At 33.9% G+C, this 13,574-nt stretch overlaps 1 protein-coding gene across 6 annotated transcripts in view; it reads left to right on the plus strand.

The window, feature by feature from the left end:
• NETO1 (neuropilin and tolloid like 1) overlaps positions 1-12,840 on the plus strand; it is a 109,751-nt gene extending 96,911 nt beyond the window's left edge. The window contains exons 8-12 of one of the 6 annotated variants that reach the window (XR_004301630.1): positions 1,339-1,452; positions 7,112-7,670; positions 8,666-8,740; positions 9,466-9,512; positions 9,611-12,840. Coding sequence is in view for 4 of the 6 variants with exons in the window: in XM_032422822.1 (XP_032278713.1) it covers positions 1,339-1,452; positions 7,112-7,670; positions 8,666-8,726 (734 nt within the window). In the remaining 2 variants the exon portion in view is untranslated. Of the gene's footprint in view, positions 1-1,338; positions 1,453-7,111; positions 7,671-8,665; positions 8,741-9,465 lie in introns of all 6 variants that reach the window. The other 5 variants (XR_004301631.1, XM_032422822.1, XM_032422823.1 and 2 more) reach the window with 5 other exon arrangements.
• Positions 12,841-13,574: the final 734 nt, after the last annotated feature.

Genomic DNA, 13,574 nt, shown 5'->3' on the forward strand with positions numbered 1-13,574 from the left:
TTTTTAATTTTTTATTTTCAAGACTTGAGTGTTTTTGTTTTGTTGTTGTTACTGTTGTTAGGATTTCTCTAGGCGTGTTAAAATATACTAAGTTGCCTTATGCAAATTATTTGCCTGAAATTTTGGTTAATATAGCAAATACATTTAAAGAAGGTAACTTTTTAAAATACCCATGATATATAGTCGTGAAGGTGAAAAAGTCATTACAACATGACTGGCATTTAGATGGTACTGATCATTAATAATTCTTTACTGATCGATTAACTCACCACTGTAAATGATGTGTTTTGTATCGAATATGTTTTTCTAGAATGCTATCCTTAAAAGGGTTTTAGAACTATTGTTGAGAAAAATAAATGAAACACTAAAATCATATTTTCTAAGATAGGTGAGATCATTATGAAGGCAAAAACAAAAGTTAGCTTTAAAGCGTGATCTATAAACTATCATGAGTAATGCAGTATTACTATAGAGTGATTATTCTAAACATCCTATTACTCTGATAATGAAAGAAATGTATTTTCCTAATATTGAAGTCATATCTACCGTTATATTTTGCTATAGTAAACTCTTCACTATTTCTCATATCTATGTATTGGATACCTCCGTGGGTTCTTACTTTTCCTCCCAGTGTCCTGAATGTACATCCTAATCTGGAGATCATGGACCACCATACCTAAAGTTACTAGGACATGTGAAACACATGAAAAGTAGGCTAATTTCATCAACATGTACATGTTAAATGTTGATGAGAATAATATATATTTTTCTTATGTTGTTCAGGATTAATTTTCCCTTGTTCTGAATTTCCATGACATTCTTTGTTTTGTTCATATGCTTAAATAATGCTATAGGGATTTGTTTAATATATACTTTCTTCATTAGTATTTTGTAAGCCCATGCTTTATAAAATTATTTCAATGTTAATTTACTTAAGACTTTTTGCACAGTACAACTATATTTGTACAGACAGAATTTCAGTGTAAAGCATAATGTTGTGCATGTGGTAGGCACTTAGTTTTGGTTAAATGAATGCACCAAGTCAAAAAAAAAAAAAAGAACCCATATAGATAATGTACTTCATTTTTATGATGGAAACCCTCCTGTGCCAGTTTTATAAACTGAGCACGTCTAGAGAAGTGCCAGCTCTGTTAGCAACGCAAGAAATAATTACCACAATGGCAACACTTTTGAGAACGGAATGTCGGGTCATTTATCTCAATTTGATGGAAAATTATCATGCTAATCTTTTTGTTTTTAGATTTGTAATATGAGTGATTTACTACTGAATATCAGGTCTAACTTTTTTCTTCGTTTTCCTTTTCTTCTTATTTTTAGCTCCCTGTGAAGGCAATACATTCTTCTGCCATAGTAACATGTGTATTAACAATACACTAGTCTGCAATGGACTCCAGAACTGTGTGTATCCTTGGGACGAGAATCATTGTAAAGGTAATGATCAAAAATTTGTAAAAGTCCTCTGCTTGTAGAGTGGGAAGAGGTTTATTACGATGTGATGTGTCAGACAGACTGAAGAATTGATGTGTATATGGGCTTTGTAGAACCTCTTGTATATTTTGTAATTCATGTGTAAATGTCTTTCTTTGCTTTTGCCAGAAGTTTCCTTACTCATTAATGTATAGTAGAGAATCTTTAACACTTGAATGCTCATTAAAGACATCTTATTAGAGCCTGCAGAGCCATGGAGAGGCAATGAAGCTTTTAGTGCAGTGTTTTTCCTATCAGACCTGCTGCCTGCACCGCTCATTTATTCCAGTCTGTCTTCATTGGACTGTGTGCACATACTCTAGAGGGAAAGTGCATTGAAGGAACATTTGTGCTTTCAGGTACTTCCAGCCACTTCCAGCCACTTAACTTGACTTCAGTTTTGCTACCAAAATGCTTTTCTTCATTTCCAGTGAAAATAGCTTCCAGTGCCCCAGCTCCCTTCTCTAGCCTGGACACAAAGGTTTGTTTATGTAGATAGCGATCTGTGGCTCGGTTATGAATGTTGCATGTTTTAGTTAAGTTGAAAAATGCCAAGCATATTCTCTTATTCAGATTCAATATTAACTGATTCGCAAAGGGAAAGGAACAGGCAATTAACTCTTTTGTGCTTAAAGTCCAGTATTGTCTATTAAAATGTCTTCTGTGGCTAGAAGCCAAGACGCATTGACAAGTAGCCATGGTTCATGGTCAAGGAGAAAGGCGTATGCAGCCTTGATTAGTTTGATGGTGGGAGTAGGTGATTATTCAAGGAACCACTTCTGAATGGATTGGAGATTAAGTAATTTGTGTAGTAGAATCTTACGTCGGCAGTGTTACTGATTGGTAGTCATAAGCTTTATTTGCCCAATGGGATTTGTTCCCACATATAAGGACCAGTTGACATAAGAGAGGAGTGAAGAGAATGTGAATGGATATGCTTTATGAGCTTCCATGTTTATCTTCTCCAGATGGCAAGACCACTGTTTTGATTTCAAATTCATTCTCTTTTGAGAGGGGAACACACCTTTACCATTTCAATCGTTGTGACAGGCTCATCTCACTGTGGGTTTAATTCCAGACCACCAAAATAAAGCTAATATCACAATAAAGTGAGTCAGATGAATTTTTTGGTTTCCTAGCAGATCTAAAAGATTTTTATGCTATACTGTCATCTATTAAGGGTGTGATACAGTATGTCCTTAGAAGCAATGTACCGTATAGCTTAATTAAAAAATATTGCTAAAAGTGCTAACCACCACGAACCCTTTCAGCAAGTCAAAATCTCTGGTCACAGATCACCATAACAAATATATTAATAATGAAAAAGTTTGGAATGTTGCAAGAATTATCAAAATGTGACACAGAGACACAAAGTGAGCAAATGCTGTTGGAAAAAGGGTGCTGATAGACTTGCTCGGTGCAGGGTTGCCACAAACCTTCAATTGTTAAAAAACACAGTATCTGTGAAGTGCAACAAGGTGAAGTGCAATGTAACAAGTTCTGCCTGCAGTTTATTGGAGTTAGTTCTATGGACTAACATATGGTGTATCCTAAAAAATGCCCTATGTGCCCTTGAAAAGAATGCTTGCTGCTATGGTTAGGTGGATTGTTCTAGAGGTGTAGGTTTACAGCATTGTTCAAGTCTTCTGTTTCTGTTCTCATTTTCTACCGTGTTTTATCTATTTTTTGAAAGTACCTCTTGAATTCTCCAACTGTTATGGTTGAATTTTCTGCCTCTTTCTTCACTTCTGTAAATTTTCATTTTATGTATTTTTGAGCTTAGTTGTTAGGTCCATATATGTTTAAGATTGTATTTTTCTGATGGCTTGGCCCTCTCATTGATCATTATAAAACTATCTCCTTATTTTTAATAACTTTTTGCTTTATTTTGTCTAATTTTAGCACATCCACTCCGACTTTCTTCTAAATGCAGTTTGTTCAGTCTTTTTCTATCCGTTTGCTTTCGGTCCATCTGTATCTTTGAATATAGAGTATGTCTTCTGTAGACAGTATATAGTTGGATCTTATTTTTTGATCCAGTCTGAAAATATTTGCCTTTTCATTGGATTGTTTAATCCACTCATATTTGATGCTGATATTGATGTATAGTTGGATTTACATGTGCCACTTTACTTCTTTTCCCCTCTATGTCCCATGTATTTTTGTTCCTCTTTTCTTCCTTTATTGGCCTCTTTTGCAAGGAGTGAATACATTCTACTGTAACATTTTAATTCCTTTAGTGATTTTTAATGTATCTTTTGAGTTATTTTCTTAATGGTTATTTTAGGGCTTACAATATACGGCCTAACTTCTCAAAACGTATTTCAGATTTATACTAATTTAATCCTAGTAACATTATTTTAATATAGCTCTGTTCTCTCTTTCTTTTTACCTATTACTTTTTTCCATATTATTTTTATATATGTTACTAATCAAAGAATACATTGCTGTAATTATTACTTTATATAATTTTAGAGCAAGTGTATATTCATGTAGTCCATTATATAACCCTTCTTCTTTACCATTTCTGATTCTCTTCCTCTGTTTTGTGGATTCACAGTCCCATCTGATGTCACTTCCTTATTCCAGGACAGTTTTGCTCCTACCTACCCCACTTGTATTGTTAATACCAAATATATAATATTTCTTTAAGTTATAGGCCCAACAATACAATTTTATACATATGACATTACTCTTTTAAAAAGTTAAGGGAAGAATGCTGAAGATATATGCAACTAAACAGTCCTTTGTAATTATGTGTATAATTGCCTTTATTGACAATATTTATTTGCCTCTTTAATTTACTGTCTATTTAATTTTTTCATTTAGGTTTGAATTACTGTCTAAAGTCACTTACTTTCAATCCCAAGAATTTCTTTTTATATTTCTTTTAAGGCATTTCTTTCAGCATTAAATTATCTTTATTTTTGTTTATCTGGAAATGTCTATTTTGTCCCCATTTTTGAAAGTTAGTCATGCTGGATATTAGGTTTTCGATCAATGGTTTTTGTTCTGTTTTTTTTTGCCTGCAGCATTTTGAATATGTCATGCCTCTGTCTTCTGGCCTCCAAAATTTCTGATGATAAATCAGCTGTTAATCTGATTGGGGTTCCTTTCTATGTGAGGAGTTATTTTTCCCTTGCTGTCAAGATTTTCTTTTGCAACATTTTTAATCTTTTATGTCAGAGTGTGGGTATCATTTCATTTGTCTTATTTGGAATTTGTTGACATTTTTAGATGTGAAATTTGTTCATCAAATTTAGGAAGTTTTCACCTTTTATTTATTTATTTATTTGAATATTTTTCTGTTACTTTCTCTCCTTATATGCTCATCCATTATGTTGGTGCCATTGATGGTTTGCCTCATTTTTCTGAGGCTCTGTTCATTTTTCTGCATCTTTTTATCTTAGTCTTCTTCAGATTGCATAATTTTCCTTCATTTCTCTGCAAGTTTGCTGTTATTTTCCTCTTCCAGCTGAAATGTACTGCTGAGTCACTCAAATGAAGTTTTTATGTCAGTGACTGTGCCATTCATAGATTTTTCACTTTTTCCTTTTTTGTAATTTTTGTTTCTTCGTTGCTATTCTGCACGTGATAAGGCCTTATCCTTCTATTTTTCTTTACTTCTTTAACCATTGTTTCCTTTAGTTCCTTGAACATGTTTATAACAGCTGCTTTGAAATCATTGTCTGCTAAGTTTGATGTCTGGCCCTCTCCAAGGCTTTTCCCCCCTAGTGTATGAATTGCATTCTCCTGTTTGTTTACATGCCTTGGGATATTTTGTTGGAAACTTCATGTTAGATAATGCATTGTAGCAATTCTGGATACTAGTTCCTCCCTCCCCGGGGCTTGTTGCTGCTATCATTTTTTGTTTGTTTGTTCGTTTTTGTGTTTGTAAGTGTAGACTTGGCTGGCCTGTTTCAGTGATGTCTGTCCCTGATGTTGCTGCATGGAGACCATGCTGTGGGCAAGCATACCATAACCTCGGATGGTCATGGTTTAGTAAAGCGCTCTCTGACCAGCCTTCTCCTGTCCTGTTTATCTGTCCGTCTTTGTTGGTATCACACCCACCTATTAGTCTCTACTAATTGCTGAATAATTGTTCTGTTATTTTGGACAGTTCCCAGGAGTATAAATTTTTCCAAGGTCTGATCCAATTAAATTCAATTCCGTTAGGAGTTAGTCTTTGAGTCTAGCTTTTGTGATTTGTTCTAAACTAAGAGAGCTTTCTTTACCTGTTATTTTCCTGTATTTTATGTTAAACTTCTACCTGTTCTAAGGTCTGGCTTGTTGGTACTAAGGAGCTTGACAGTCTCTTCTTAATTGCTTACCAGAAAATGTCTGTTGTTTTGAGATTTCCTCAGGCTTGAACTTCTCCACACTGTTCCAAAAAATGTAACTTTCTTTGGGGAAAGCTACAGTGCTTTCTGTTCTTGTGGCCTGCCTCCCTTCATGGGCAAAACATTTGCATTACTGCTCTAGGTGCTGAAAGGAGGCAGGGATAATGACTGACTTTTCTTGGAGTAACACCCCTACTTTATGAATAGGGTACTGGATGAGGGTGGTAACTTCTGGTCTTCTCAGCTTGCCTCTTCGGGCAGATCGACTGTATGAGTGAGCTTGGGCAAGGGTGATCAGAGACACGCATTCTCAGCCTGCTGCACCTGGTGTAGAGTTTCCATCCTACCAATGGGGGCTGGGAGGAGGAATGGAGCCCTTGGTAACTCATCATCTCCTGCCTAGAATGGAGTACCTACCTGCACTATGGATTCAGGGGGTGGTGAGAAATGCTTGTGGTTTGCTCCACTTGGGGAGGTACTGTAGCTCTAGGTGGGGAGTGTTAGGGAGAGGAAGCCCATGCCATTGTCTGAAACCTCCCTAAGTAAGCTTCCATCATGACGAATTGGGGTGGGGGTCGGGGGACGGGTTTAAAGGACAGACTCTCACTGTTCTTAAAGAAATTTAGTAAATTTTCTTGAATAGATGTACTTCCATTTGCTCTTTCCATTAGGACAATTTCCAGAAACTATATCTATATCTATCTATCTATCTATCTATCTATCTATCTATCTATCTATCAATTTTTAATCATTTTTACCAGTTGTGGTTTTTTCATTGGGGAAAGGGCCCACAGACAGACGCATACACCATTCCAGAAGTGTCTGTCATGAAATTTAATTACCTTTTGGTATCAGAATATTGGTATTACTGTGAGTTCAGTTATTTAAGTCAGGAATAAATTCAAAACAATATAGGTAAGGTCGTGTTCCCGCTCATCGAGTTTTGGATGTTTTCTTATACTTATGAGGAGAAAAATAATTTACTGTTTTTAACATTATTAATTTATTTCCAAATGTCATGCTAAAGGTCTTGAAAGAACTTTTTCAAACGTATGTTGAAAGTAGGGATGCGGGGCAATGGGAGGTCTGTCTCGAAGGCTAGAAGATAGGGCCCTTGTGAAAAGGGACACTTCTTGTTTATTTTTAGAGATTTGTTCATGTTACTTTAAGCCTGTACCAATTCTCTGCTCAGTGTACTCCTTTTTATGAGCTTTGACTACCATATTAATGCGTGGTGGATTGTTTCTTGTTTTGTTTGTTGTTTTCACTCTCCGAACCTGTAGAGAAGAGGAAAGCCAGCCTGCTGGACCAGCTCACCAACACCAGTGGGACCGTCATTGGTGTGACTTCCTGCATTGTGATCATCCTTATTATCATCTCTGTCATTGTGCAGATCAAACAGCCTCGTAAAAAATATGTCCAAAGGAAATCAGACTTTGACCAGACAGTTTTCCAGGAGGTGTTTGAACCTCCTCACTATGAGTTGTGTACTCTAAGAGGGACGGGAGCCACAGCTGACTTTGCAGATGTGACAGATGACTTTGAAAACTACCATAAACTGCGGAGATCCTCTTCCAAATGTGTTCACGACCATCACTGTGGGTCACAAGTGTCCAGTACGAAAGGCAGCCGCAGTAACCTCAGCACAAGAGATGCTTCTGTCCTGACAGAGATGCCCCCGCAGCCCATCAAACCCCTGATCCCGCCCATGAACAGAAGAAATATCCTTGTCATGAAACACAACTACTCGCAAGATGCCGCAGATGCCTGTGACATCGACGAGATCGAGGAGGTGCCCACGACGAGTCACAGGCTGTCCCGACATGACAAAGCCATCCAGCGGTCAGTATCGATAGATTTTTTGATGACACCTATAACCTGAGGACTGTAATGCCTCCAGAATATTGTGTTCTAGTTGATCTTCATATTTCAGTTTCTCTTTTTATTAATGATTTAAACCATAGTGTCTCAAGTTTTTCCTCTCCCTTTTCTTTTTTGGTGCTATCCATACCCTTCTTAAATCCTGTTTATATACATGGGTGTTTGTGTGTGAGCACACACAGACCAAAGAGATTTCATTTATTTCTATACATATATAGTATTTATTTCTACAAAAATTATGGTTTTAATTTATATTATAAATTTGTATTGCTAATTTGCTTCCACATAGTCATGAATTTTGCTCTCATCAATACTCAATATATTTTCAGATATGAAATGATATTTGGAAATAACTGCCTTACCAAGATGGTTAACCCATATCATTGAATAATTTTAATGTAAAAATAACATATTTTGCAATATAATGTATTATATTTTTGTATGAAAATGAAAATACTGAAATCCTTTTTTCCACATATCACATGATACTTACATTACAAATTGCATATAATGGTATGGTATGCTAAAATACTAAACATTTATATTTAAATGTAGAAAAAATAGTAGAAACATTTGATTCATTTTCCTTTTAACATAAAGATAATATTACCTGTATCGTATTATTAGCCCTAAAATTGGTAAAAATTTTGGGGAAAGAAAATTTAATTTAGAAAAAAAACCTATTTTAAACCCCCAAATCCAAAATACATATGTTTTGTTTTGCATGTTTACTAGCATTTAGTTTGTTTTATAAATGCACATACTTTCTCAATTCATTATGCACCCTCAAAACCTAAAATATTTTCAGTTGATTTAATATTTTTGCATGCTGATGGAAAAAATCTATTTCCACAGTTTGACGAATTTTTAGGAATGCTCTTACGTAAATATTTGTATGCATATTTACTTTTTGTGCAAATATTACTTTGTTGAATGAAATAGCCGTAACATTCCAGGTTCCGCCTCATTGGGTCTCTAAGCAAACCTGAATCTGAACACAACACAACTAGGGTCTAAAAAGAAAATTCAAGGTAAGCGAACGCCCTTGGTTCCTTCTCCCACCTTGTTGTACTCTGTTTTGTTTTGTTTTGTTGCAATTGTCTTGTAGATTTTTTTAGGGAATGTGCTATTTATTCATAATCTCTTGAGATAAGTGTTTCATAATATTTCATAATCAGAAATATACTGGATTCAATGCTGATGGAGTGATGATTTTTAGCATACATATCTTTAAAATAAATGTTCATATTCTTACCATCAGGCATTGTACTAGAATGTTATTTTAAAAAAGAATGTTAAATTAGCAAGTTAAATTTTACATGTTTTAAGGTTAAAATACGAAAAACTAGTAAACTTTTCAAAAATATCAGAAGAGATGCAAGTTTTTCATAACAAAAACAATTGAATATTGTCTCAATATAACTGAAGTCAACATATAAAGCTGGTAATTTTCTTATTTAATTTGGCAATATTCTACTCAGACTCACACTAACTATTTGGTGGTACTTATACAATCTGTGCACTCTTTATTTTTGCATGAATATGTAGCTTATTTCATGAAAATTAAATGCAGCATGTTATGCCAAATTCTATGATATCAAATTTGAATGCTTAACAATGTAAAATGTTCCATAAATACTAGTTGTCTATGTGTACATCTATTTTGCAATCAAATACCATGAGAGCTTTACTTTTAGGACTTGATAATCTATATCTATATTAGACTAATTTGTCTCCAATTAAATTTACTTGACAGCTAAACTCTTCAAAACACTTCAAGCTTATCAACTATTCTTGAATTAGGTGAATGCATTTCCATGCTCTATATTACCTTGATAAATTGGTGTATTTGTATGTGTTTTTCATTGGGAGAAAATGTTTTAACTGTGTTTTATTTTCAGAGAAGAACTATTTATACAAACATGGGGACTGTGAAACGAAAATTCTATAGTGAATTGTGAAAAGTGGACATATTTCTAAATTCATTCCACTGCCTTTATCCAAACTTAAGAATTACAGACATTTGTTATCCCTTCGGCAAGACATCCCCGCCGCACAATGATATGTTCATTTCGTAATTTGGTTGCTGGCCACCAAGTGCTCCTTAGTTTTTAAATACATTTTGAGATTTACTGGAAACTTGAAGAAGAAATTAGTTCCTGATTAAGACTATCCCACTTTTTCTTTTTACTGTTAGTTTCACTTTGTTTCTATGTTGTTTTACGTCCTTGTTGTATAATTGTACGTTGTGTGATATGTGAACAACACGATTTTGGATGAACTTTGTGTTACATGTACATTGTTTTCATTAGATAGACTGCTTGAGAATAGTGCGTTCCTGAGGGATTTTGAACATGCTACAGTTAAGAAGTGAAAATATGGACCATGGAAGCACCAGCTAGAGGTTTTATGGACTATAAACACCTATTGTTGTATTATGATTAAATGCAGCCAAGAGTCATGAGTAAAAACAACTAGATTGCAATAAGAAACATCTCATTTTTTTTTGTCTTTCCCAAATATCCCCAATTTCCTTTTTGTTTTATATCAAAGGAAGATACTAAGTTTCAGAAAGAGTTTTTGAAATCAGGTATTTTACCATTCATACCCGTCAATAGAAATGTTTTTTGATTAAGCACTTAGCAATATGACTGAATTGACAGTTTGAGAAAATACCCTGCATGTCAGTACTGGATATTTGAATTGGAAAAATATCCTTTTTATTAGACACATTGTAAAAAGCATGCATTCTCAAATACTGCTGTTACGCTTCCATTTCGTTGTGTCATATGCTTGCTACTTGTAACTTTTTATATAAAGATATATAAAAATGTATAATAATTTCCTAACTTGAGTTAAGAAAAATGTTTTCTTCTATTAGAGTGATAAAAAAAAAAACAAACCTGACTTACATAACTGCACACTTTATATCAACTCTTTCTACCTGTTAGGCTCTAGGATGTCTTTTAGTATTGAGGCTTACTTCTCTAAATTTGATCTCTCAAATTTTATGGAATATGTTCTCATTTTAGAATAGGAAAATCTTTTTAAATGCTTTAAAATCACAGGCCCTTTTATGACCCAAATTATGCCATTCTGAGTTGTTCTCATACTCAGGCACACATATAATACCTGAAAGCTTACTAATCATGATGTGTTTAATATAAATAAAGTGAAATCCTATAATATATTTAATTGCCGTTGAATCATATACACACTCTCTAAGGTTTGATTTAATAAATGGGTACTTTTTAAATATTCAATGTGTATTCTTAGAAAATAAATTTTAAAAATCAGAATTACTATAAATCCACTTACCACCATCTCCAGAATTGCTGAATTCTACAGAAGTCTGTCCTTCAAATAGTAAACTAGTCTGGTCTATCACAGTTAAAACTTTGTGACTCAAGCAGGCTTTACAAACCCATAGATGAATTACTTGCATACATCTCTGTTAGGAATTCAATTTCATATATGCACCAAAAACAAATAAATGGGAAAGAAAATAAAATTTTATGATAGAAACATTAAAGAATTATCATAGCAATTCTGAATAACCTATATCGAAAAAATGTCAACATGCATAAATAATCACTTCCATGAATGTGATAAACTGATGAATAGAAAAAATACATATTGAACTTGATAAAGAAAGATTATTTCTGTTGTTTTGCTACAGATTTTATATACACTGCTTATGTCATAATTTAGTCTTTAGTATTTGGCTTTACCGATTTATTTAATTGCATGCCAACTCGTATGTCCTTTAATTCAAATTTAATGCATCCACAGATTATTTTTGAAGTGATTAGTCATATTTTACTTTCCCTATTTAGAAATCTTCATAGGACCCTTTACAATTTGAATGAATAATCTCAAAAAAGTATGATATTCATGTCAAGACTTATTTATAACAGCAAAAAAAAAAAAAAAAGGAAAATAAATTAGGTGAACCACTTTGCCATTCACTTGCCCTATAGCTGTCCACAGGCAGTTCTCCCTAAATATGCAGAATTCTTCTGATCTGCTGGTTCCATGCTTAAAAGATGTTTGCACCAGAAATCCGCTAATGAAACAACACAAAAAGTCCAACCACACTAAGTAAGATGATAAAGATGGATTTCTTACGTATATTTAATACACAACAACTCCATGGGAAAACACAAATATTTCAAATGAAGACTAGGTCTCCTCAGTGGTCATACTAACAATATTTAACAATGGCCATTGACGAATCATAAGAGAAGGTGGTGATGATGTGCAGGCAGGGACCTGGGGCTTCCTGTTGGCCCTCAAGATAACTCTAGATGCTGGATCTTGAAAGTATAGGACTCCACGATACCTGGGAGGCCTCTGGAGGAGGCTCTTTAAAAGCCAGGACTGACGTTTATCCGTATATTAAAAACTCCTATTTACTGGCACATCAGATCCTATCACCTGAATATCAACCTTTGGTTTACATTCAAATGGGGAGACACATTGTAGTTAAGGAATGAGATGTTTCAAGATGTACAAGATGTTTCAGGATGTTTCAAATCAAGTTATTTTAATAAATAATCATATTTTTTGATAAAGTGAATTCAAATATGACTTACACAAGTGCTTTATTAATTCCACAAGATGTTCTCCAAAAACATAATTACACACTATGTTAGTTAATTTGAAAATAGCTGTTTTCCTTTTATTTATTTATTTTTGAATTCACTTTCAAAAACTGGGAGACATATCATGAGTCTATGCAACACGTGTGAAGCCCTGCTTTCAGCCTTTTACTTTTGTCCAAGTGCATTTCAGTTGCCTAATTCAAGATTGGTGTGTTGATTTGGAAATGCGATTTTTTTTGTACCTGATTTTATATACATGCACTTCCTATGCATCATATTGCAAAGTAGAGATATGTGATGTTGATCTTCCATAATTCACTTTCATTTGGTCAGATAATTAAAATGTGGCTATAAACGTAACTGGAGATAAATGGACTTTTAAAGGAGAACAATCCACATTGTGGAAATGTTGGCTTTTCTGTTTTGCACCATTTTTTTCCCACTAAAAATATTTCAATGGGTCTGACTCCATAAACTGTTATTCCTGGTGTTTAATAAAGTTAGGTCTTTGACAAAAACTGAATGAATATTCACGTCAGCTGTTGCATCAACTTCTTTGTTTTTTCCCTTAGGAATTTGGGTTTTCCTCAAATTTGATAGCTTTTAAAAAAAATCCCATGAATGGATTTTCCTCGACCTCCAAATATTATAATAAATGACAAAATATGATACTGGTTCCTGTTACCTTAATTAAAGTAATGGCAAATAATTTATTGATGTTTCGGGGGTAAAATAAATAGCATTTTATCTTATTATAAAGTTTGTATATTTCAGTGATGAAAATGAGTCCTGTCAGATTCCAGCTCTGGAGGGAGGTTAAATAAATAAAATCTGTAAAATTCTCTGAATCCTAAATGTATATGATTTGAAAAGTGAGTTTTAGGTTTTTCCAACTTCACTGAAGTGAGTTAGTGTTGATATCATGTCTATTTATGATTCTTTCTTCCCTTTGCTTGTTTCTAACTGTCACACTATGGCACAGAGGGCTCAGCCAGCAAATTGTGAAACAGATGAAGAATAGAAGAATCAGGACTGGAATTTATTATAAATCTCTTATCCATTTAATTAATATTTCCCATTCCTCTCTTAAAGGTTGAAAAAAGTAGCAAAGTAAAATATATTGTAAAAATAGCCAGAGATGTGTTTTTATAAATAATCTTGTTTCATAAATCTGAGGTCCTTTGTTAACATAGATTTATCCTGATTCATTTTATTAATGAGTTGTTTAAATTGTACTACAAATTTCTTTAACTGACTAATA

The sequence above is a fragment of the Phoca vitulina genome, unplaced genomic scaffold (assembly GCF_004348235.1).
Source record: "Phoca vitulina isolate PV1807 unplaced genomic scaffold, GSC_HSeal_1.0 scaffold27, whole genome shotgun sequence".
Taxonomy (NCBI): Eukaryota; Metazoa; Chordata; class Mammalia; order Carnivora; family Phocidae; genus Phoca; species Phoca vitulina.